Source organism: Gopherus evgoodei, chromosome 6, assembly GCF_007399415.2.
Source record: "Gopherus evgoodei ecotype Sinaloan lineage chromosome 6, rGopEvg1_v1.p, whole genome shotgun sequence".
In the NCBI taxonomy this organism is placed as follows: domain Eukaryota; kingdom Metazoa; phylum Chordata; order Testudines; family Testudinidae; genus Gopherus; species Gopherus evgoodei.
In genome coordinates this window covers 32,044,867-32,071,731 of record NC_044327.1, presented here as the reverse complement: position 1 = coordinate 32,071,731, position 26,865 = coordinate 32,044,867, and the positions used below count along the sequence as shown (strand labels likewise).

General features: G+C 44.1%; 1 protein-coding gene across 2 annotated transcripts; it reads right to left on the bottom strand.

The window, feature by feature from the left end:
• Window positions 1-4,426: 4,426 nt before the first annotated feature.
• ACER2 (alkaline ceramidase 2) lies at window positions 4,427-26,548 on the bottom strand. Of its 2 annotated transcripts, none has more exons than XM_030566491.1 (4): window positions 26,272-26,548; window positions 10,303-10,417; window positions 9,184-9,325; window positions 4,427-4,690 (listed from the first exon to the last, which is right to left on the bottom strand). In XM_030566491.1, the coding sequence occupies exons 1-4, from the start codon at window positions 26,341-26,343 to the stop codon at window positions 4,549-4,551; spliced, it is 471 nt and encodes a 156-aa protein (XP_030422351.1). In that variant the 5' UTR covers window positions 26,344-26,548; the 3' UTR covers window positions 4,427-4,548. The 2 variants fall into 2 exon arrangements, with proteins under 2 accessions (XP_030422351.1, XP_030422350.1); XM_030566490.1 differs by lacking the exon at window positions 26,272-26,548 and adding an exon at window positions 15,923-16,357.
• Window positions 26,549-26,865: the final 317 nt, after the last annotated feature.

Sequence of the window (26,865 nt, the reverse complement as noted above, 5' to 3'; positions counted from 1 at the left end):
CCATTATTTGGTGTAGCAGGGTGGTCACCTGCTCCTGCCTGGGAAGGGTTAAAGCCAGCTCTGCAGAGGCTGGGCTGTGAAAGGAAAGAGTGGGTTGATTGGGGGAAGCAGCTGCAGCTGGGCCATGTCCCAGTCAGAGCCAAGCTGGCCCTATAAAGAGGCTGGGAGCTAGGAGCTCAGCAGTCTTCCTCTACCTGTAGAGGGAGAAGGGCCTGGCTGCAGGGAGCTAGACACAGGGTACTGGAGTGAAGCAGGGCTGGAGAAAGGCTGAGGAGCTCCTGCCTGGAAAGCCCCAGGCTGTGGCCAAGCATAAGGCCAAGAGGTACTGGGGGTTGCAGGGGGCAGCCCCGGGTAGGCAAAGGCAGTAGGTCCAAACCCCTTTGCCTATGATGAATGGCTGATACTGCAGTCTGCTGCAGTGAACGGGGGCTAGATGGAGACTGGGCAGTAGCCAAAACTGAGGCAAAGTGGGGATAATGGGCTGGGGGTTCCCCAGGGAGGGGAGACCCAGATTGGTGGGGTACTGCCAGGGGGCAGCATCCCAGTTAAAAGGGCACTGGGGTCCAGGGAGGGACATAGGGGCCAAGAGGACAGGTGGATCACTGGCCTGCAGAGGGCGCTCCTGGCTGGCAGTGAGCGAATTCCTGAGGACAACCAGCAGGAGGTGCCGCAGGGGTGAGTCTGCATGTTTACATTTGGGTGAAAATACACAATGAGATAACAGAATTAATTTCTAATGGAGTGTGTAATGAAATTTTATCAAAATCTGAAACATGCCAAATATTACTCATTATAGTTGATTGTACTCAAGATCTGAGCAACACCAAGCAAATGTCAATAGTTTTATGATTTCTGAAAATTGATGAAAATGCAGAAGTGAAAATTTGTTAACACTTTCTAGAATGTATATCAGTGAATGAAACTACTGGGAAAGCCCTCACAGATGTAATTCTACAGAGATTGGAACACTGTGGAATATCTTTAGAAAATATGCATGGCCAAGGGTACGATAACGGCTCAAACATGCGAGGATGACATGTAGGTATACAGGAAAGAATATTGAATTTAAACAATCAGTCAAGCTTTTTTCATTCCTTGCCACATGCATTTGCTCAATCTGGTTGTCAGTGATGCCAACAAATCATCTAAAGATGCTGTTTCATATTTTACCACAGTGCAAGCAATTTACAACTTTTTTTAGTGCTTCCACACATCATTAGGCAGTCTTGAAGAATCATCTTGAACAAAAACTCACACTTAAACCTCTAAGTCAAACTAGATGGGAAAGCAGGATAGATGCTATTAGACCATTCCGATATTCATCAGGAGAGATTTACGATACACTAATTAGAAATAAGCCAGAACTTGTTGTATGAGCCTTCATTTTGACATGAAGCTGAAACATTGGCTCAGAAATGATGCAGTTTCAATTTTCACATTGCACGGTTATCTGGCATAATATTCTAAATCAAATTAATTTGACTAGCAAAGTTATGCAGAACATAACCATAGACATATCCGAGGCAAAGATGATTTTGAATAAAAAACACTAGAATATTTTAAAAAATGCCATTCAGATAAAGGATCTGAAGAAACTGTCAAAGAAGCAACAACAATAGCAGAGGATCTTGATTTTGAACCGACGTTTGCACCTCAACAATTCAATCGTCCTCGGGGGGGAAAATAACAAGACAGTTTTGTTATGAGGTTCACGATGATCCTATTCTCGATCCAAGTGAAAGGTTTAAAGTTGAACGTTTCTATTGTATTTTGGATGTAGCTATAATTTCCACTGAAGAAAGATTTTGTCAGTTGAATGGTCATTGTGAAACTTTTTAATTTTTATAAGATATTGGAAATACTAAAAATCAGTTTTCCAAAGAAGACCTCATGAAGCACTGGCAAGACCTACATTTAGCGCTCAATACTGATAACGCTGCTGACACTGATGCAGTAGAATTATATGATGAATTAATAGCTTTATCTGAACTAATAAGTACAAAAACTTCCTCTAAAAGTATTAGAATTTATAGCAAGAAGTGATTTTTTTTTTACTCCAAACACTGCTATAGCATTATGCATTCTTTTAACATTACCAGTATCAGTGGCTTCTGGTGAGCACAGCTTCTCAAAACTGAAATTACTAAAATTATTTGAGGTCGATCATGTTTCAATCGTTTGTCGAGACTCGCAATAATTTCAATTGAAAGTACTATTGCAAAAAATTTAGATTTCACTAGAAAGCTTGTTTTTCTTTTCCAGATTATGAACAAACAGGAAAATGAAGGTGAAGATGACTGAGTTAGCTGCAGAAGCCAATATTTTAAGTTTCTCGTGTTGACCTGGCTGACAGTCAATTTAATTTTTATTTTAAATACTTCATTTAACTATTTTAGTTAAACAATTAACAAAAACAAACTATTTTAAAAAAACATGAATGTTTAACTAAATTCAAAAATTCATATGCTTCTTTTGTTAAAATATTATGTTTGCTGTTGAAGAAAAAAATCCAGAATACATAATGTTGTAGTTAAATAAAACAATTTAAATGTCTGTCTGGTGATGTTCTCCTCCTAATACAGCATGGCAAGAAAATGATTAAATATTAATGATTAACCTGTTGAATTGGAGATAGTTCACCTCCCCCTGGACTTCATAAATATCTGCTTCAATTACCTTTGGTAAATGAAATAACCAATCATTCATTTTCTGATATAGCTAATCACTTTAAAAATGTATAGTGTGTAACTTCTAAAACTGAAACCCACATCTATATGAGTTGTAAAGAATATGTATTAAGGTTATAACAACCAACAAGAATGCACTTTTATGTAGAAATCTATGATTAAATTTCTTCCTGACTAGTGATTTAAACGATGATTTAAATCAATCTGATTTAAATCAAATCCACTCTGTCAAAGAGTTACTTTGTAACATTAACTTGCACTTGTTGCATATACTAGGCCAAATTCTCCTTTAGTGTAAACAGTGCAGCTCCACTGACTTCAATGCAGGTAATCCAGTTTACACCAGCTGAGTATCAGGCCCTGTGTATTTAGATATACATGTAATGACCTAAATAATCATTGGAAATACATGCAATGTGAGAGAGTCCAAACAGCTGGGGTGGAGCGGAGTGAGTTCACACCATTGCTGGTATAACAGTGCAGCAGCAAAAAAAAGACCACCCTGACATTAGCCTCCCTGTCATAAGCAGACAGTTAAGGGTTAAGTATCAGAGGGTAGCCGTGTTAGTCTGGATCTGTAAAAGCAGCAAAGAATCCTGTGGCACCTTATAGACTAACAGACGTTTTGGAGCATGAGCTTTCGTGGGTGAATACCCACTTCCTCAGATGCATCTGAGGAAGTGGGTATTCACCCACGAAAGCTCATGCTCCAAAACGTCTGTTAGTCTATAAGGTGCCACAGGATTCTTTGCTGCTTTTAGTTAAGGGTTAATTCCTCTTTTAACTGTAAAGGGTTAAGAAGTTCACAAGGCCCAGCTGACACCTGACGAGAGGAACCAATGGGGGGACAAGATGTTTTCCAAGAGGGAGGAGGGAAATCAGTCTTTGTCTGTTCAGAAAAGTTTGTGCGGGAGTGAAGGATCTAGGAATCAGCAATCTAAAAATTTCTAACAAATAGTAAGTTTATTTTCTTTTGTGACTTCATTTTGCATATGAGGGAGAATCAAATTGGGTGTCTTTGTGTAACTAAGGTTTTTGCCCAGAGGGACATCCTCTGTGTTTTGAATCTGTTGTCTGTGAGAATAGCTTGCATGCTAATCTCAGAGGTATTCCTTTCACCCTTTTCCTTTTAATTAAAAGTCTTCTTTTAAAGAACCTGATGGATTTTTCCTTCTTTTAAGATCCAAGGGCTTTTTGGGTCTGGGCTCACCAGGAACTGGTGGGGGCTTAATCAGTCTCAATCCTGCCAGGAAAAGGGGGATAATTACTGGGGAAATAATTTGGGGGATGGCAGAGTTCTAAGTGGCTCTTCCCTAAGATTTGGAACATGCTTGGTGGTGGCAGATTACTGTTAAGATGGTAAATAAGCTTAGGGGTTACCTCATGCAGGTCTCCACATCTGTACCCTAAAGTTCAGAATGGGGGTGAACCTTGACACACACCCTTCCTCCCTCCCCTGCACAGCAAGCAAGAGTCTCGGGGAGCAGCTCCAAGACAGAGGGCAGGAGCAGCACATGGCAGTGGGGGGAGGGACAGCGGAAATTGCTAGCCTGCTGGGTGGCTGCAGCACAGGGAACTTAGGGGAGCAGGGAGCTGATAGGGGGGCTGCCAGTCCACCCTGGTTCCAAGCCCCCACCAGCTAGATGCAACAGGCTGCTCTTCCTGCAAGCAGTGGACAGACGTTAGAAGGAAGCATTGCACAACTTTAAACGAGCATATTCCCTAATAGATCAGCACCATAACAATGAAACAATGTTAACTGGGATGACTTTAAGTGAGAATTTACTGTATTTGTATCTAGAATGAAACCCTCAGAAAACAATCATCAATAAAGGCTGCTTCACATACAGAAGAAAGACACCTACCTCTTCAATTCAGCAATAAGCAGAGCCGTACAGGGGACACCTAGTGTCATTAATGAGATGTTGTTGATAGCAGGCTTAATAAATGCAAGGCATGTAGTAACTCCAGAAAGGACACCGACTGCAGCTTTAAACCTTGCCCTGAATAATTAAAGAAAAAGTGTACATTTTGCTTTAATTAAACCTTAAATTAATGATAAACAAGAAAAGGCAACAATAAAATCCTAAAAATGTTTAAAATTGTTGTAAACAATATTTTATCTCTTTGAATAGATATTAGAAACAACGCACACTATAACAACATGATGTGTACAGAATGTCTACTTTGGCCCTAATCTGGCAAAGACTTTAACTTTGCATACATGTGTGTCTCATGCATAAATCTTTGCAAGACTGCAGCCTTGAAAGTTTAATATTTTATATACACACTGAGCATATTCTGATCTCTTATTCCAGTATAAATCGTGAGCTATTCCACTGCATTCGATTGAGTTACAAGGTGTAAAACCAGTGCAGTGTTGCCAATTCTCATTATTTTACGAGTATCATGATATTATTTTCCTTAAAGCCCTATTTACTGGAATCATGTTATGTTAGAATCTCAGCTTTTATTTATTTTTTTAATAAAGTCTCTTTCTAGCTCGCCTGCTTGCAGAGAAAAGCTTGCAAACCTGAAATCTAAAGGTTCAAAACCTCACAAGGCTAATAAAATCTAAAAATAAAAAAATCTCTTTTTTATATATGTCATGATTCTTAAACCAATGATTTTGGGGGGCCTGACTTGTGTTTTTTTGAAGTTCAGATTTGACAATACTCCCGGTATAATGAAAGGCAGAATCAAGACCTGAATGTGTACAATCTACAGTTTGATAAATTCAAAATTTTAAATTCACCTTAAACGCTCTTTAAATTGTGTCTTTGACAGGCTACATACTGTAAACATCATGTTTCTGAGGTCTAATCTCTGGGAGGGAACAAATATATATGTCCTCCAAGCTGGAGTTCTCTCAGAAGTCACAGTCCGGATGCATTTCTTATAGTGCAGAGTTAGGCAAAACAGCTTAATTTGAAGGTAACTGACCATTATTTGCCTGTTTTTCAAAACTCTCCCTTGCCCCTCTTAATTTCTATTTTAAAAAATTTTTTAATCCCCCTGAAATTTCACATCCCAGATTAAAATTGTTCTCAGGAGTTTCAAAGTTACAGGACCTGATTCTTGTACTCATTGTAGATCAGTTATCTCCTCAGATCTAACTGCAGGGAGCTTTGCCATTGACTTCAATACATCCAGGATTTCATCCCAAAAGTCTATTATTCCTTTTTTTATTTAAATAAGAAGAGCACTGAGAAACGCAGTTTAACAAGGAAGCTGTTTAACCCTGTTAGCAATACTGTGAGTCTATGCACAGAACAGTTGCTGGATGTAACATTAAGTTATGTAAAGCAATGACTAAAGGATATTTTTTGGCTAATTCTTATGTGGTCATATATTTTTGGACAGCATGAAATGTCCTATAGTTGAATCAAATGTCAAAATGCTGCCAACCACATAATGAAATGCTGCTACAAAACCTCTGCTTCAGTTTTGCTTTTGGGAGTGAAAGACCAGGCATCGTGACCTGTAAAAGCACTGTGTTGCAATATGCAGAAGTAAACAAGATTCACACAGCTGGGACAAAAAGTCATGAGGTTGGAATGACAATGGCATACGGTCATTTAAAATGCATTTTTCATAATGAAAGCAGTTTGAGGAGTGTTCTGGTGGAAAGTTCAAATCAAAGATGTTTTTAAAAGAAGATGATCTTCCAATACGATTTGTGACAAAAACAAAACAGCTGATCCCAGGAAGGCAGGAAGCAATGGAGTCCACTAATATTAGCAATTAGTGGGTCTGGAGATAACAAACAGTTGGTAAAGAATAGCATGAGGAAGGACAGTAGCGACAGTGACAAGATTATGTGGTTATTCAATGCAGTTATGTGCAATGCAATGAGCTTCAAGCACAATCAGGGAACCATCCTGAATTCTTTGAGATATATTAACTCAGGTAAAATCTCTTTTATTGGACCATCATCTGTTGGTGAGAGACACAAGCTTTCAGCTTACACAGAGCTCTTTTTGAGGTCTGGAAAAAGGTACTCAGAGCGTCACAGTGAAATACAAAGTGGAACAGATGGTTTAGCATAAATAGTTAACACATATTTCAAGGGACTATTCATCATGAAATGGCCTGATAACACCTCTCCAGTCACAGGGGGAAAAAGGGAAAAAAAACTGGGGGATGTGATATAGCAGGGTACAATCTAGACCTGGGGTTGGCAACCTTTCAGAAGTGATGTGCTGAGTCTTCATTTATTTACTCTAATTTAAGGTTTCGCGTGCCAGTAATACATTTTAACGTTTTTAGGTCTCTTTCTATAAGTCTATAATATATAACTAAAGCGACCGTTGTATGTAAAGTAAATAAGGTTTTTTAAATGTTTAAGAAGCTTCATTTAAAATTAAATTAAAATGTAGAGCCCGGTGGCCAGGACCCGGGCAGTCCGAGTGCCACTGAAAATCACCTTGCGTGCCACCTTCCACACCCGTGCCATAGGTTGCCTATCCCTGATCTAGACTAATAAGCAGCTCTACCACCCCTACACTGCAACACTGAGTGCCTTACAATGCCTTGCTGAGGTAGCTCCCACCTAGACCACTCACAAACAACCTTCCAGCAGGCAAGCCACACCTTGTTTATGTATAACTGCAGCCTGCCAACCACAAACTGGCTCTCACCAGCCTTCGTAATACTGCAGGGTGACTCCCATACACCCACAGTCTTAGATTTCCACCCAGAAAGGTATGTCCTGTACTGCCCAGCCTTCTCTGGACAATGCAAGTATATTAGGTCCGTTATTTCTTTAAAAGGAGTTTCCCAGACACTTCATTTTAAACACAATGGATTAGATAAAACAAATTTATTAAATTACAAAAAAATAGATTTTAAGTGAGTACAAGTAATGTAACCATTTCTGACTTTTTATGTTTCAATAAAAATTAAGATAAAAGGCTACTAGTGCCTAATTTAGCAAACGATGTTAAATTCAAAGCAAAGTTTTCTCACCACATGTTTTCAGCAGTCTTACTGACCAAGCCTCTTGGGTCAGGACCCCTCCACCAGCGCAGTAGCGGCTTCCTTTGTCCCTTCAGGTGCAGTGAGTCAATGGCATGGTGGGAGGGGGGTCCTTTGGGGTGTCTTCCCCTTCTTTTTATAGTTTTGTCCCCCCTTTGAGAAGCATTTCCAGCTGGGAGTAAGACAACAGGCAGTTTGTGTAGCAGGATGTTCTCTGCTGCTTTTTTTCTCGCCCTGTTTGAGCTTTCTTTGTTTCCCTTCCTGCATGATGACTCTGTTTACTACTTAAATGCAAGTTAAGCAGAGCACAGATTCCCTTGTTTAGAACAGACCTGTTTGACAACATGTGTTAATAACACCATACAGTGGAATCTTATAACTTCACATTGCCACACATTTTACCAGGACAATAATGGCAAGCAAATGGCAAGTTTTTACTCACAAGACATACTTTGTAAAAAGATTATTACAATAGCACACAGAGTGTGAATACAAGGGTACATTCTGTCACAGGGTGGGGTGAGGGCATTAAGTGGACTATAGACTGTTGTAATAAGCCATAAATCCAGCGTCTCTACTCAGTCCATACCTCCACTGCTGTCAATCCACAACACATCTTTCAAGATCTATAGGTGTGTGTAGGACCTATCACATATGCTGCACTTCATCCAGTGCACTAAATGCCCCAGTAACAACTATGTGGGTGAAACAAGACAATCATTACACACATAAATGAACTCATACAGAAAAATGATAAAAGACAAAAACACCCTATCACATGTCGGCAATCACTTTTCACAGAGCGATCATTCTATATCTGACCTCTTAGTCCTCATCCTCAAAGGAAACTTGCTTGACACTTTCAAAAGATAAGCCTGGGAGCTTAAATTCTTAACTTTGCTAGACACTAAAAATCATGGACTGAATAGAGACACTGGATTTATGCAAAAGCAGCAAAGAATCCTGTGGCACTTATAGACTAACAGACGTTTTGGAGCATGAGCTTTCGTGGGTGAATACCCACTTCGTCAGATGCATGTATCTGACGAAGTGGGTATTCACCCACGAAAGCTCATGCTCCAAAACGTCTGTTAGTCTATAAGGTGCCACAGGATTCTTTGCTGCTTTTACAGATCCAGACTATCATGGCTACCCCTCTGATACTGGATTTATGGCCTATTACAACAATCTATGGCCCACTTAAACCCTCTGCTCAGCGCTTTTTACTCCTCTTCCCTCCCATGACTGGAGAGGTGTTAATGGGTCACTTTACCTTGAATGGTCTCTTGAAATATGAGTTAAATATTTAGGCTAAACAATCTGTTCCATTTTGTATTTAGCTATGACACTCTGAGTGCATTTCCCAGACCTGACGAAGAACTCTGTGTAAGCTGGAAAGCTTGTCTCTCTCACCAACAGAAGTTGGTCCAATAAAAGTTACTAACGCACCTACCTTTTCTCTCTAATATCCTGTGACTGACACTGCTACAACAACACTGCATATACATATATATATTACCTGTCATTTCGAAAAACTTTTGGGAGGTATCTTCTGGGATACCACATGGCCAGAGCACACATCAGGACCCAAAGAATAGCCAGCTCATCTAGCATCTGACCCAGGAAACTGAGTGTAGCATGGAAATACACAGATCCAATTCCTGGATGAATCAATTAAAAAGCCAATATGAAGTTACAGTAGTGTATGGCACTAAAATGTGCTGCTTAACAATGGACCTAATAGTACATGCTTTGACATAGAGATCATTCTGTCTGAAAATGGAAGAAAGAATTAAACACCACCACAATTGGTGGCAGCTAAAACTTATTGCAAAACAACTGATTTATGAAAGGGGCAAATGTCAACTCTAAATAGCAAAATGGAGCTTATGTAAAGGAAACAGCACATCAGGGTATCACTATTAATGAAATGGGCACAGTATTATTTAAAAAACACACAAACACACACCTCCAAACTAAACAACTAAAAACAACTAAAAATAGAGACTCTCCCTCCCAGCCAGTGAGAAGGTCAAACAATGGTAGCAGCAGGTGGTGGTTAAACCTTAACATGATTTACAGATGGAAAATCCCATGCTCTTTTACAGAGCCATGCAACCTGCACAATAATTATTTGCCTCATCTATGTAGTATTTCAAAATCTTCCATTGTTGCTGACAATGGAAACATTAATGATCCTCTGTACATAAAATGGGTAAACATTCACTTCTATGTAGAGAAATTATCAGCATGTTACAAACAAAAGGCTCCTGAACGCCTCCCAAATGATGCTAAATATCCTCAACTCCTACTAAAGTAATGGGATGTGGGTGCTCAGCATTGCTCAGGATCAAGCCCAAATGTAGCAAGAGCACTTACGCAAAGGAAAGACAGAAAGAAGCTAAGCAGGCCAGAGTTCCAGCCAACCTCTATTGTCACAGTACATTTTCCTTTGTAAAAGTGCATTTGCTTCAGTATCAAGTAAGTTCAAACAAACTGCTCACTAGACGTCAGGGTTGCTTTATTTTTCCACAACATGATATGTGGGTAGGAAAAGAACCCAATTTCCTCTCTCTTGCAGTTCGTGCATTACCACACACACACACACACACACGCACACACGCACAAATCAACTTACCAACAACAACTAGCAGAGTCCATATTAAGTATATTCCACTGTTGAAGCAGGTTGCATATTGACGAAATAAGCACATACATATGGGTGGTAAAACAAAAAATAAGATGTTGCTTATCTAGAAAAGAAAATATAAAACAAAATGTATCAAGTAAAGGGGGAAAATGAAACAAACCTTTAAATTTGTAAACTGTCTAAAGCCATCTAGAAAAGAACATTTGTTGCTTGATCTGATGACATCTCCAGCTTACCAAAACTCATATGTCCTATTTTTTCAGAGCTGATCCAGGTTCTGCAATGGAAGTCTTTACTCTAAGGGTATGTCTACATCTACAATTTTGTAGCGCTGGTTGTTACAGCTGTATTAGTACAGCTGTATAGGGCCAGCGCTGCAGAGTGGCCACACTTACAGCAACCAGTGCTGCAAGTGGTGTTAGATGTGGCCACACTGCAGCGCTGTTGGGCGGCTTCAAGGGGGGTTCGGGGAACGCGAGAGCAAACCACGGGAAAGCAGGTCTCCTTCCCCGGTTTTGCTCCAGTGTTCCCCAAACCCCCGAGCAAGCAGGTCTCCTTCCCCGCGGTTTGCTCTCGCGTTCCCCGAACCCCCATGCAAGCAGGTCTCCTTCCCAGCGGTTTGCTCTCGCGTTCCCCGAACCCCCGAGCAAGCAGATCTCCTTCCCCGCGGTTTGCTCTCGCGTTCCCCGAACCCCCGTGCAAGCAGGTCTCCTTCCCAGCGGTTTGCTCTCGCGTTCCCCTAACCCCCGAGCAAGCAGATCTCCTTCCCCGCGGCTTGCTCTCGCGTTCCCCGAACCCCCTGCAAACGGCGGGGAAGGAGACCTGCTTGCTCGGGGGTGCGGGGAAGGAGACCTGCTTGCATGGGGGTTCGGGGAACACGAGAGCAAACCGGGGAAGGAGACCTGCTTCCCCGCGGTTTGCTCTCGCGTTCCCCGAACGCCCCTGCAAACCGCTGGGAAGGAGACCCGCTTGGGGGGGGATTCGGAGAACACCGGAGCAAACCGCGGGGAAGGAGACCTGCTTGATTACCAGAGAGGCTTCCTCAGGTATGCTGGGATACCTGCTTATTCCACGGAGGTCAAGAAAAGCGCTGGTAAGTGTCTACACTTGATTACCAGCGCTGGATCACCAGCGCTGGATCCTCTACACCCAAGACAAAACGGGAGTACGGCCAGTGCTGCAAACAGGGAGTTGCAGCGCTGGTGATGCCCTGCAGATGTGTACACCTCCTAAGTTGCAGCGCTGTAACCCCCTCACCAACGCTGCAACTTTGTGATGTAGACAAGCCCTAAGAAATGTTAAGTATAAATCCATCAGGACTGGGAACAATGTATAATGTAGGTGAGCCCTTCCTTAAAATACCTTGTAAATCTATCCCAGGAGCAACACTTCTGTGATTACACAAATACATCATCAAATATTCATGTCACTACAATTCAAAAAGTATATAATAACAACAAGAGGTGAACAACAAGGATCTTAGCTGGTGGCACTCTCTTCTTGATGACTGAGGGAGCCTTGCATGAAAACATGTGAAACTACCTGGATATAGATCATGTGGTCCTCCCTTAGACGAAGGAAGAGGCACATGGGCTGGGGAGCCCTGCTGCTGCTCTCAGGCTGTAACAGGCAGCTGTGGAGCATCCACCCTACAGCTTCATCCCTGGGGAGAGGGGCAGGGGAGGGAGAATTCCTCATCATTGCCTCTGTTACATTCTCAGTGCCTAGCCCAATTACTCAGGTAGGAGGGAGTGTTTGGTCATAAGAGAGTCCACCTAAAAAAGGGGGGAATTACAGCTGCCTTTGAAACCTATAATTTATACTGGCCAGTTTAGCCTTTTAGGGCCTGATCATATATCCCCAGTGCCCTGCACCCTTCCACTGACGTTAATGAGAGTTTGGGATGGACAAGGCATGTAGGATTGGGCCATTAATAGGTGTGTTTGCTCCTTCAGCAATATTTTTCCCTGCTCATTTCCTCAAATATAGTCTTCACTCTACACAAGAGCCGAATTAATAGAGATTAAAATTCAGTCACCTCACTTACATTCCCAGGAAGGGTCAAAACGTGTTCATAAAACCAGCATTCAAAAATGACAGGAACTAAAGGAGGGGCTCCTAAGCAGATTCATTTGCAAGCACTGTACGCAAGAAGCATGAAATCAAACTAAAGATGCCCCCTCACAGGGTCACATTTTCTTCAGAAGCCTTGACCTTCGGGTTTAGTTAAAGTAAAATGTTTAGAAAAAGCAATCTCCTGCTCAGTTTAAAATAGCACACTTCTTACTAGAGACAGGGTGAATCTGTGCCAGCAGACCTTGGAAACAGCGCTCAGCCTGAGACTCAGAAGACAATGTGACCGAGACGAGCTCACTGGTACTTTTAAAATCAATTTTTTATTTAAGAAAAGATTACAATGAAAATGTTGAAAAGACTGAAATGCAACAAAAACCTACATTAAAAAAAAAAAACCTGACCAACCCGCCTCTCCTATCACCTAAAAATAAAATAAGCTAAATCATCAAGCTATTGAGAAGAGGGAGGAATTCTGTGGCTTTTTTAGGACTGGCCTCTAGGACTGTTACAGAACAATATATGGTTGGCAGGAAGAGGTCTGAAATACATCATTAGAAGCCACTGTATTGTACTTCTGGTTTTATCGAAATAAACTGTATTAAAAGGCCTAACGTAACCGCTCTTTGCATTGAGCTGCAGCATAAACTGGACCAAATTCCATCACTGCAAACATTTGGTTCCCTAATTTTGGTCAACAAAAGACCCGAGAGTGGAAACAAAGGCACAATGAAGAAAGATTGACCAGTTCTTGTTACCCAGGACGTCCACATAGGTCTGCAATGCCGCAGATAAAGCATAGCATTACAAAAGCCAAATTAAAAACAACCCCCTCATTCCCCCGCCCCAAAAAACCCCACTGATTTAAATTCAGTTTAGGAGTGTCCACACAATTTGCACCAGTCTAACTAAACAAAATTTTAAAATATCTTTAGGTAACTGTCGCAAAATTTGTGTTTAGATAAGACCTTTGTCCTATAATACAGGACTGTGCTGTTAAATCTTTGCTGAAAAGTGAATAACATCTGGTCTTTTGGGATGTGTATTAACAAGGTTCTGCTACAGTACTTTAAGGGCCTAATCCAAAGCCCATTCAAGACAAGGGCAGGCTTTCCAGTGACTTTAATGGGCTTTGGGTCAGGACCACAGCCATGTTATCCCAAGCCATTTGAGAGGTATGGAGTGAAATCTTGGCTCCAATGAGATCAGTGGCAAAGCTCCCATTGACTTGAGTTGGGCCAGGATTTCCATCATAAATCTGTAAACAGCTGTCTTTTCTTGACCTAATCTGATCATTCATCCTGCACTTTCCAGGACTACATTCTATAGTATTACCATTCATGTTTTAGCTAATCTGCTCAGCATATCACCACTCTCTCCCATCTCATTTCCAGCCTGTCCCAAGGCACAGTTGCTTTCATAAAAACTTCCTATTTTTTAGGTTCTTCTGCAGTGACAACATGGGCAAATACAGCAGACTACTTTCCCCGAAGTGCTCAGATATCATAGGGCACCCATACACCAGATCACCTATGATAGTGGTTCTAGGGGAACCATAGCATCAGCAATGCTGGGCTCAAATGTGGGATTTGTTTTTAGTTAAATGTGTGGAGCCGCAAGAAAAAAGCCACGGACTGAGATGATGTAGTCCTCACTTATTCGCTCAGCAGAGGGTTCGGTATTTAAATGCACTTCTGTAACATTGTGCAGCATTAGAATCGGTTGCTAACCTGGAAAGGAAAAAAAGCCAGAAAGAACAGGAGACAAAGAGGAAGGAGCTAGGCAAGTTTTTAGGAAGATGGGTTTGAGAAACCCCAAAAGACAGTGAAGTGGGAAGAAAAGAATCGGAGAAACTCAGGATACCATCCTGCCAGCCCTCCATGCATGATTGCCCATTAAAATTGAAGGAAGCCCTGAACAGAATTTGCAGGACCCAGTGAACACCACACTTTCCATACAAATCTGTGAAGCTATTCAATGCCTCTCTCCGCGGCCCATGTGGATGCAGTTATACTGATATAAAGCTATTCCCATATAAGAAGAGGATAGGGGAATAAACTATACTAGTGGATAGCACCTTTATACTGGTTTAACTGCATTCAGATTTGGGATTGTAACAGTATAATTATTTCAGTTTAAAAAAAAAAAATCACACCCCTAACTGAAATAGTTGAATCAATCCAAAAGTCTGGGTGCAGAGCAGGCCAAGAGAAATGCACTTGAACTGGTCAGTATAAATCTAGCAATTTACCAAATTAAAATTTTCTAATACAGATAAACCTGTAGACCAGCCCTAAATTTGATATAAAAGAAGCCGCTATTGCAGAGCTGAAAGGAATTTACTCATCTCAATGGGAAAAACAAAAACAAAAAACAAAACTTTCAACAGCAGCAATTTCTAGTTCTTCCATGTACAGCATTCTGTGTTCACCTCTACTTCAGTGCAAAGGCCACTAGCCAAAACCCCAGGCATGTTGCTCCCAAAAGAAAAGAGCGTCACACAAGTTAGACGGTCCCAGAAAATTAGAATGTGGGAAGATGAAGGCAGCAGCGTTCCACCTATAATAACTGATGGCTCTTCATTGGGAGTGGGTGGAGATAAAAATCTGTTCTGCATTTTGTTTAGTCTTTCGGTCCGATTCGATCTCAGTTATGCTGGTAGAAATCTGGAGTCGCTCCAGTTAAGTCAAAGTTATACTGGTAAATCCAGCATAAATGAGACTGATAGCTGGTCCTTTCTATATATTGTTGATTTAAGAGCGATACATACACAAAATTAGGATCAGAAAATTTTCCAATCAATATAGTAGATGGTATTTTGTGATCAACCTTAACATTTCCCATTTCATTTTAAAATTAAAATGTTTTAAAGTTCCCCTAAAATAAAAATGTTAGCCTAATACAGTGGTGAAACAAAATCAACAGTAAACAGGCATGTGAAACCAGATCACAAAAGATGCTTCCTACCATATATTTCCAAATAAAGCTACAGGAAAACTGATAACTTGTCATGCAATTGGATAGTAAGACCACAGCCTTAATCCAATAAAATATCAACACTGTCACATGCAAGAAGACCTTATTCTAGCCCTGTGTAAAAAGACAAGGGAAAGCTGAGGGACTGCTGCTATTTTCCCTAAACTAGAAAAACAAGAGATCTCATTTCCTTTCAACTCCCCATGGAAGTGCTTTGAAATCAAGGCTAAAAAACTATGAAATACAGAAGAAGGTGATGGTATTTTTTGCTATATTTGGATATTGCTCCTATTAAAGTTAGCAAACAAAAAGTAACAAATGCAAATGTTATTTGCATCTTATTTTTTTATTTAAAAGACACTGAAAGAGACAAGATGTACCAACAATATTTAAATAATTCCTTAGCCACATACACACGCTCTCTCTCTATATATATACACATACATGTATTAAACATAAGATATAAAAATAAATACCGAGTGTACTGCAGGGCACAGGGACATGCATACAGATGTATATATACACACACACACACACACACAATGTGCTCGATACACACCGTGTTGTAGAACTCAGCTATCGAGGGCACGATAGTGTAGTTATCTTCGCACCAGTCTACCTCGGAGCTGCCGGCTCGCAGCTGATCCCACAAGTAGAGGGTGCTCATGACTGCGTTGGATCTGCCTTGTGGCAGCTTCTGCTTTTTCAGCTGCCGCTGTGCTGGGGCTCTCTCCGTGCCGTTGCTCCCCTGGACTAATCAACAAGGCGCAGACAACATTGAGGTAGCACCCGCGGCAGCTTCATCCTGTTTTTCTTTGCTCTAGCCGGATATGGAGCTCCCCAAGCAGCAGCTCTCAGCTTGTTGGACTCATCCTGCCTCCTCCCAGCGGGTCGTTTAGCTTAATGCACGCTTCCCAGCTGATCAGCCTGCCTGCCCTCGGCTCCAGAGCGCCTGCGCCTTATGCCTCCCTCAGCTGGCTGAGTCTCTGCAAGAATCACTGCTGCTGCCCTGTATTTACCATGCACGACACAGAGAGCTGGCTCCTGCTTCAATTGTGCAAGCGCCTGTTGATTGACTTCTATACTGTAGGACCGGACTGCAGGAGCACAGGAGAGACGAGGCTGCATGGAATAATCCTGCACTGGTCCCCAGCGGAGGCACTAGGTGGGATTTAATAAATCTTAATTTATATCTCTGGGATTCCAGGCTGTCAGTTGACTGCCAGTCCTCACTCCGAAACCCACACAAATGTGGGCGGAAACATTCAAGACTCAAAGTGAGCTAACAGGGAAACAAAGGATACCGCATTTTTTTCAATGCAACATCCTCTGCATCTGGGCACCAGCACAAGTAAAACAGGCTGTGTTAGAAACGTTTAAATTAATGAACTGCAGTAATCTTTCCTAGAACAGCTTCTGGATTCAGTTTGTGCCCCCCTCCCCGTTCTGGTGAAAATCCATAGTCTGCCATCGTTGCAGACTAAAGCTGTTTGTTTACGCACAGAAAAAGAGAAAGGAGCAGAGCCCGCTTCCCCACACTACCCCACCAATGTGCCTTAGCCTGTCTCAGAGAGATGACCTCTAAGGGTATGTCTACATTCCAATGTAAGCCTGGGCTCAGATTCAGGCTCAAGCCCAACCCCACTTCAGTCTACCCACAAATCTGATTCAGACCAATAAGCCTTCTGAACCCGGACCCTGCAAGGTGGGTGCGTCTGAGCCTGAGTCACACTGGGACTTGGGTCCACAATGCATCATTTTGCATCATGAACAGAGCTTGGGACCAGATCCCCCAGTCTCACATCCTGAGAGACTGCAAACCTACCCTACAATGCTTTGGATCAGCTTTATCCTTTCTATCCCAAGATTAGCCAATTGACTCCCAGGAAACAGAAGCAACTCCCTGGTGCATGTACAGCTGCTTGGCATTTAACGTTTCCATTTTATTTTGACTGTTGAGCTGCAAACAGAGGGAACTGTCTCCTGAGTTAGCTATGGTCACCGACAAGAAATCTGTTGCTAAGCACAGTGCTACCTGGTCACAGGACCATGTGTCAGATTCTGGTATATCTGTGGTGTGAGGAGAAAAAAGACATTCAATTTCAATAGGAGTACCAGATATGACCATATGTACTAAGAATTAGCAGACAAGCTGGCAGCGTTGGGGATACAACGGAGCAGTGCAGGGCATGGATTGACTCAAAAGCAACTACCAAGAAAGCCAGGGATGAGAACTGCATCCCTGGGAACTCCCGATCATCCTGCCTCTTTTATGAGGAGTTTGATCAGATGCATTGAGCCCCCAGCAGTTCACAATAGCCTGGTCAGCCATGGCAACCTTCTGACTCTCGTACACCACCAGAAAGGAACCAGCAGCTGCCGGATCAGGCTAGCGAAGTGACTCTGGTGCTCACACCAGTCCCCAAGGAGACTTTGCTGCCAAAGCAGCTGCAGCATGTCCACACTCACAGGAGCTGTTTGATGACCCTGTCAAGGTTCCTTCCCCACTCTGAACTTTAGGGTACAAATGTGGCAACCTGCATGGACACTTCTAAGCTTATTTACTAGCTTAGATCTGGTAACTCTGCCACCATCCAGAAATTTTAGCGTCTGGAGCACTTCCTGTCCCCCCAAAACTCTCCCCTCCCTGGGTGGCCTTGAGGGACTTCACCAATTCCCTGGTGAACACAGATCCAAACCCCTTGGATCTTAAAACAAGGAGAAATTAACCATCCCCCTTCCTTTCCCCCACCAATCCCTGGTGAGTCCAGATCCAACCCCCTTGGATCTTAAAACAAGAAAAAAATCAATCAATCAGGCTCTTAAAAAGAAAGCTTTTAATTAAAGGAGAAAGGTAAAAATCATCCCTGTAAAATCAGGATGGAAAATACTTTACAGGGTAATCAAATTCATATAGCCCAGAGGAACCCCCTCTAGCCTTAGGTTCAAAGTTACAGCAAGCAGAGGTAAAATCCTCTCAGCAAAAAAAAGGACATTTACAGGTTGAGAAAACAAAAATAAGACTAATCCGCCTTGCCTGGCTATTACTTACAATTTTGAAACATGAGAGACTGATTCAGAAAGATTTGGAGAGCCTGGATTGACGTCTGGTCCCTCTTAGTCTCAAGAGCAAAAAATACCCAAAACCAAGAGCACAAACAAAGACTTCCCTCCACCAAGATTTGAAAGTATCTTGTCCCCTTATTGGTCCTCTGGTCAGGTGTCAGCCAGGTTCACTGAGCTTCTTAACTCTTTACAGGTAAAAGAGGCATTAACCCTTAACTATTTGTTTATGACAGACCCCCTGAAGGAGCAGCCTGCTGTGGAAATAGAAGCAGAAGAGGCAAAAATAACCCCAGTGCCTGGTAGATATTTTGGCTCCATGTCTGTTGGGAGGGATTTGTGATTTATGAGCCAACACAATTTTTATTACGAGCCGGGGTAGGAGTGTGTATCCACTAATGGCAGAATGCACGCCTCAGCATTTTGGCATCAGCCCCGTCCATTCACACAGCATTAAAATGGAGACTGGGAAGTGCAAACAACAGTTAAGCAGTTAACACTGAATTTTTAGTAGATACTTGTATGTTCTTACAAAGATATGCTGGGGTGTTAAAAGTAAAAACCTTATATTGCCTTTCCTTTTTGTACGCTGTGCAGTACAAATTGGCCACGCTACAGTATAACAGGCCACCTGTAATCTGTAAACTGTACAGGGAGGAGGCAGAAATGTAGTTCATGGGTGATGAAATCCATGTCTAATAGGGCTGGGGGGTTGTATGTAGTCCAGAAAAGTTTCAAGGGAGAGGAGCTGGCTGTGCAGTTTCTTGAGAGTCCGTATTATCGTGTGTGGGGGCATGTGTAGTCACAGTAGACTGTATCATAAACCGCAGGGATGCGGTAATCCATGTGGATGCTAACGCAGCATGCTGTTCATTCCCCCCATGAATCCTGGGCGCTGATAGCTGCAAACTTTTCCAGTAGTAGGAACTCCAGATAGGTAGCCACATTTCGGAGAGAAGCATATTTTCCAGACCCTCCTCCACTTGTTAACGTGTTGCTCAGTTATCATAAGGCTGAAAACCTCTGTGGAATACATGGCTGGCGTGCCACTGGTAGCATGGAATAGAATGACCCTTTGCCATTCAGGGAACTCCAGGATTCTTATGTCCTTTAAAATATGGAATGCCTGAAAGGACTGAGAAACCTTAGCTAGTAACCATAGTGCACACACCCCTGCCCCCAGGCTATAATGGTCTGCATTTTACAAATGCTATAGTTTTTAAAATTTCACCTTACCATTGTGTGTACATTCTTTGCACTCTGCTTAACTCAGTTATGTCCATGGAGTTTCTGGGAATCGTTTCTCTAAGAATATAATGATGCTGAGTTTTACAAAGTATCAATTTTTGGCCTTGAGATTCCAGAGGCACTTTTCTCTGAGGATACAGTGAACCTTTTTTGAAGTAGTGCTACAATAATGTGTTGTTTGATGGCTACTTTCACTCCCTTCCACCTCTGCAGCTTAACCACACTCCAGTAGAAGCCTGAGATTTCTAGCTGTCACAGAATGGTCAAAGAAAAAGCATTTATGTGATGAACTTAAGGAGGACATCCTGGACAGGGCCAACACGCAGGTAGATTACCAAAGGGAAAAGAATTCATGGCAAGTGGAAAGGCACAGACAAGCTGTAGAGCGCAAGGAGAGAATTGCAGCAGGTCAGGAGAGAGTTGCAGCGCAGTTTCGGGAGCGGGAACAGTGCTTGAGGGAGGAAGACAGAGCACGGCAGAAAGGGCTAATAGCCACAAGAGTTCAGGCTTCTGCTCCACCTGTACCACATCCTGAGCACGCTCCATGGTACCATGTCATGCAGACTAGGAACACATTGGACAATACAAAAGTTAGGTGGCCCATGCAACCAAGACTGAACACTAGCAGCTGGACAAGTCAAATATACCCCCAGTAGTCCTCCACCCCCAGGCATCGTCACCAAGTTTGCACTGAATGTGCTAGAAAGGGAGGCCCAGGGACATGCAAGTCGGGTATTTATTTGTTTGCATTGGCTTCACAGTTCAATGTTTGTGTCATCAACTTTATTTTATTATGGGTTTTGTTGTTAGTTTATTACTGGTGTTTTGGTGTTCTAATGGCAGCTGGCCTGCCTGACAATGCTTTAATATTGTCTGGTTGGGTTTTTTTTTTGTTTTTGTAATGGGCATGTTCACAAATAAAGCCTTTATTATAAAAGTTTATTGCCATCATTCCATCACATCATATAATGCGTATTTCAAAGAATGAAGACATCATAAGGCACAACTAGGAAGTTGTATCCAAATACAAGTTTTTAATACATCTATTCAGATCAATCGATAATGAAAATCCGCAGTTCGTGTCACACAAACCACCATCCCCACCAAACAGGATAAGCAGTTATCACACACACTCCATTCGTAGCATACAGTGACAGTACTTCATTTATTGTAAAAATTACTGTACAAATACACCCATAAACATGCCATTCTCCCTCGTCTACTGGTCCAGGCAAGTCCTTAACGCAAGTACACAAAGTATCCATGATTTCTGTTGCCCGTGTGTATACTGCTCCAGCTGTGATAAGTGCACCTTGTGGATGCGTGTACCGGTTCAGCAATTCATTTGTCATATGTCCATTACAGGCCAAATGGCTCATCCTTTGGATTCACAAAGATTGTGAAGCACACAGCAAGCCACAATAATGCTGACTGTACTGATTACACTGGTGTATAAACAGTTCTGTAAACAGCACCAGTGGGATTTCAATCCACCAAATGCTCACTCATTCTATACCTACTGAGGGTGTAATTAAACCACCTTTTGACAGGACCTCTGAAAGGAGGCTAGTTTCAAAAGCCGAAGCAAGGTGGTTTCCCCTAGAAGAACAGTGGGGAGAGTTACTCCGTTTGACAATATCATTTGGTCAGAACAGTGTCCGAACCTGTCCATGAAGTTAGAGTCCCAGTCAGCAGAAAACCCTGGCATCATGAACTTTTCCAGTGCAGGCCATGTTGGCATCCATATATCAGCCTATGTAGTCCACAAGGGCCTGCATTATGATGTAGTAGCCTCTGCAGTTTATGTGCTTCTTGAGGAGGGCAAACTATGGGCATGAGTCCCATTGATGGCGCTGGCACAGTCTGGATACCCCATTCTCTCAAAACCAGTATTTGCTTCAGGGATATTGTTTATATCCACCAACTTGGGTAAGTCACATGCCTGACTGCCTCAGAAACTTCTGCCACCACTTTACCCTGGTTGACCTTTCAACATCTAGTTAGCAACAGACATGTAGCAGTCTGGGGTAGCCAGCTTCCAGATGTTTATGGCAACCTACTTCTAGATTGGCATGGCTGCCCCCGTCTGTGTTATGAAGCTGGAGGGTTGGGGAAGGCTGCTCACAAAGCTCCAGAAATGTAGCTTTCTTCATGTGAAAATTCTGGAGTCACTGCTGGTCATCCCAGAGTGATGAAGTGATCCACCAGTCTGTGCTTGTGGTCCTGCTCCAGAACTGCTAGTCTATGGAGAGGGCATCAGCAGTTATAATGAGAGTTGTGAACAGCATCAGCCAGTTCAAGTCTCCCATATCTGTATCGTCCTCCTCTGAGAGGTGCCTGAGATAGGTCAGAAAATACCACCAAAATGTTCACCACCATCTCATGGATGCTCTGCCAGTTTCCTGGAACAGGAGTGTAAGCTCAAGCAAGACAAGTTCTTCAAATAGTGACTCCTTCATGTTGCTGGCTCTGGTTGCCAGGAGTGTGCAGACTCAAAAGATGGCGCAGGAGGATGTGTTGGCAGGATGCAATGACATCCTGTAAAGAGCCAGGGAATGGACAGACATATTTACAAAGTGCACCACAAACAATGGGCTAGGACAGCTACAGGTGGGGCAGGTGCTAGGAAGCATGGGATAGGCTTGTTTGACTTGGGTCTGCATGGTGTAGTGCTGATGCACAAATGTGGACATAAGACTTAGGTCCAGAAATTCTAAATCCAGGGTAAGTAGTCAGTGTGAACGCTCAAGCCTGAGTTTATAAACACTAAGCCTGAGGGCTCAAGTCCCAGAGACCCTGGGCTTACATTGCAGTGCAGATATACCCAAAGGGCCAGAGGGCAATGCTCCATGGCTCATTCAGTCATTGGTGTCTCTGCTGAGTGTGTAAGCAATTAGTGCTGATTATGGTAGTGGTTTTGTGATGTGTACACTTGTACACTAGGAGCTGAACAGAACCCATAAAAATCTTTCCCTACGGACCATTGAACATTCATCATGCTTACAAGTTTTGGTTACTAGTATCCTGGGCTGGATGGAAATCAGTGATCTAGAGTGAAAGTCTCCACATCAAATTATTTTTATGAAATATTCTACAATATATTTTCTAGCACGTTAAGAAATGTTATAAATTAGAATACTTGTCAAAATAAATGAACAAAACACATCGTCAGGAGGCATCTAGAATGCCTTTTTTTTTTTACTGTATTTACTTGATATTTTGCAAAATGTATGAGTTTATCATAGGTGTCTCCACCATTACTATGAATCAGCAATGTTCTACACTAGGGGCCAGATTCCTTGCTCTGGGTGAGCCATGCTTGTTGCAATACCGGAGGACAAGGAAGTAAAGAGGGCAGTGGAAATTTTAAGCATTTCTTTTCCTGTTTCCATGGCTGATTCCATAAAAGGAGACAATTTACATCTTCCTTCCTTCCTAGCTTTATTTGGCTCATACCACTATTTTGTATTCAGATTGAACTGCTGTATTCCTATTGTTCCATGAGCACTGAAACGAACTCACATGAAGTACCCTTAGGAGGAATCTTTCAGGACACAGGAAAAGTCAATGTGTAAACAAACAAATGAGCAATGCAAATGGTAACAGTACATATTGTTACAAGTAGTGTAGCATAAGCGAAGTGCCCACTGTAGGTACATCGTATCTATCCAAGGCCACGCAAGCAGGAAGAGACGCCTCTCCCCTGTCCCCAGTTTCGGAGCTGCTGCGGCTAGGGACAGGCACCTCTCCCCTGGCCCCAGGCTTCTGCAGAGAGAGAGAGGGCTGGAGGGAGTCCTCACTTCCTACCACAGCCCCAAGGCAGCCAGTACCTCAAACCCCTCATCCCCAGTCCCACCCCAGAGCCCACACCCCCAACCGGAGCCCTCACCCCCCCCCCACTCCAACCCTCTGCCCCAGCCCTTAGCCCCCTTCCACACCCTGAACCCTTCATCCCCACCCCAGGGTCCTCACCCCCAGCTGGAGCCCTCAACCCCTGCACTCCAACCCTCTTCCCCAGCCTTGAGGGCCCTCCTGCACATCAAACCCCTCATTCCCAGTCCCACTCCAGAGTCTGCATTCCCAGCCAGAGCCCTCACTTCCTTGCATCCCAACCCTCTGCCCCAGCCCTGAGCCCTCTCCCACATGCCAAACCCTTCAGCCCCATCCTCACCACACATCACCTCCACATTGGTGCACATAAAATTCGTTCCGTACATGGATGTAAAAAATTAGAGGAAACACATATGATGGTCTTAAATCAACATAATCCTGTTTTCACCTTCATTTTGGATCTGTTTCCCTGCTGACACCAACACTTGGCCACAGCCTCTCTTTCTTAAATGTTTCTGAGGGCTTGTCTACATCAGAAAGTTGCAGCGCTGGTGAGGGAGTTACAGCGCTGCAACTTTGAAGGTGTACACATCTGCAGGGCACCACCAGCGCTGCAACTCCCTGTTTGCAGCGCTGGCCGTACTCCCGTTTTGTCTCGGGTGTAGAGGATCCAGCGCTGGTGATCCAGCGCTGGTAATCCAATGTAGACAGTTACCAGCGCTTTTCTTGACCTCCGTGGAAGGAGGAAGCCTCTGGTAATCAAGCTGGTTTCCTTTCCCGGTTTGCTCTCTCGGTCCCGGAGCCAGCCAGCAAACCGCAGGGAAGGAGACCTGCTTGCTCGGGGTTCCGGGACCGAGAGAGCAAACCGGGAACGCCGCGGTTTGCTCTCTCGGTCCCGGAGCCAGCCAGCAAACCGCAGGGAAGGAGACCTGCTTGCTCGGGGTTCCGGGACCGTGAGAGCAAACCGGGAACGCCGCGGTTTGCTCTCTCGGTCCCGGAGCCACCCAGCAAACCGCAGGGAAGGAGACCTGCTTGCTCGGGGTTCCGGGACCGAGAGAGCAAACCGGGAAAGGAAACCAGCTTCGCCGCGGTTTGCTCTCTCGGTCCCGGAACCCCGAGCAAGCAGGTCTCCTTCCCTGCGGTTTGCTGGCTGGCTCCGGGACCGAGAGAGCAAACCGCGGCGTTCCCGGTTTGCTCTCTCGGTCCCGGAACCCCGAGCAAGCAGGTCTCCTTCCCTGCGGTTTGCTGGCTGGCTCCGGGACCGAGAGAGCAAACCGCGGCGTTCCCGGTTTGCTCTCTCGGTCCCGGAACCCCGAGCAAGCAGGTCTCCTTCCCTGCGGTTTGCTGGCTGGCTCCGGGACCGAGAGAGCAAACCGCGGCGTTCCCGGTTTGCTCTCTCGGTCCCGGAACCACGAGCAAGCAGGTCTCCTTCCCTGCGGTTTGCTGGGTAGCTCCGGGACCGAGAGAGCAAACCGCGGCGAAGCTGGTTTCCTTTCCCGGTTTGCTCTCTCGTCCCGGAACCCCCCTTGAAGCCGCCCAACAGCGCTGCAGTGTGGCCACATCTAACACCACTTGCAGCGCTGGTTGCTGTAAGTGTGGCCACTCTGCAGCGCTGGCCCTATACAGCTGTACTAATACAGCTGTAACAACCAGCGCTGCAAAATTTTAGATGTAGACATGGCCTGGAACTCTCACTCATCAGACTGCATCACAGCTCTCAATCTCTCCAGTCTCAGTTGTCAGGCATCCTCTCCACCCATTCCAGGCTCACAGGCTGCTGCTCTACTATTTCTGGATCCACAAGCTGGTTTTTTGCAGCTGCAACAGATTGCATTTCCTAGCCTAGTTATGGATGATTTCTTGGACTTCTACATCTAGTCTCTCAGACCCCAACAGAACCACATTCCCTAGCATTCAGATGTGAGGGTTCACAAAGTTACACACAGAAAATTGAACAGGAATAGCCACTACTGTTGACTTATGATAACCATTCACTTTGAAGGTAAGTGAAATTTTTTTCCCATTGCATGTTTTCATTTATTCCTAATAATGGGCAATACTCTCCTCTTTACCTCCACAAAAGGAAGACATCCAAACTCTTGGAAACCAGCCTGTGTTGTAAAGTTGGGGAACAATGGGTTCCCAGCAAGTTTCCCTGGCACACTGAGGAAGTTTCTCCGCTGCCTGCAGGTTATTGATGGCAAATCAGAAGAAAGTGGGGTAAGAAATAATCTGTTCTCTGCAACACATCCCCTTCAGATCTAATGGATATTTGAGCAATAACACGCATGGACTCCCTTCTGCCTGGTTATGAGGGGCACTGGTCACTGGCAGCATGACTCCTTCAGTAATCATGGTGCCAGGGGGGAGAGCCCTGGCCCTTTTGCGTACCTTTTGAATTCTGACCTATGTTTGGTGACTGGGGCTATGAAATAAGGATCAATCTCTCATCAGCACTCTAATGTGTCCAACTTTTATTACAGGACCAGCAGGAGCCTATGGGACAGAGGCTCTGTGGATCCTGGGAGAGCCAATGGATAAAGAGGCTATCTGGGTTATTTGTTCTGCAGAGAGAGGGGACAATGAGCAGGAAATTTCCCAATGTAACAACAAGAAGGAAATTCCACAAACAGAATCTCACAGTTTCCTGAACCTGGCATAGAGGAAAATATGACCCATTGTTAAAGCACTGAAGCAGCAGATACCAGCAAAGCAGTTTAAAAAAACAACAACTATTTTCAGTGGAGACGTTCATCAGCAAAATACCTGTGACACAACGTTCTTGTAAGGGCAGCAGTGCAATGTTTGCGACCCCAGGGCTAATGAAACACTGGACATTGGTTCCTGGACGCAGCCCTTCACAAGCACAGCAGTTTGTCCACCTTCACTGCCCCCTGTCACCGCAAAGGAAGTGCCTTCGGCGCTTTGCCCACAGACGGGCGCGGCTGGCTCTGACAGCACGGGAGGGGCCGCACGCGTCCCGCGGGCACGTGCAGTCAGACACACTGCACCTGGCACCAGTCAGACGCACACCTGGGCTGCGGTTACCACTCACCTAGACACCTGCGGGGTGGCCTGGCGGGAACCAGACCTGCCTGCAGTGGGGAGCTAGCGAGGGGACTGCAGCCTCTCACCGTGAGCAAAGCACCCGCTGCACCGGCTCCGAGTTAACTCTGTCTTGGGGAGGGGGGAGTGACGTAATGTAGCTGTTGCCACGGCAACACCCGGCTCCCTCCGGGAGCAATGAAGGAACCTGCCATAGAGCACGCGGCGTACACCGCCACCGGGCACAGAGCGGCCACGAGCGCCCCCTCTCTTCCCTTCCGGTGCGAGAAACACGCTGGCCGCGCAAAGCGCTTT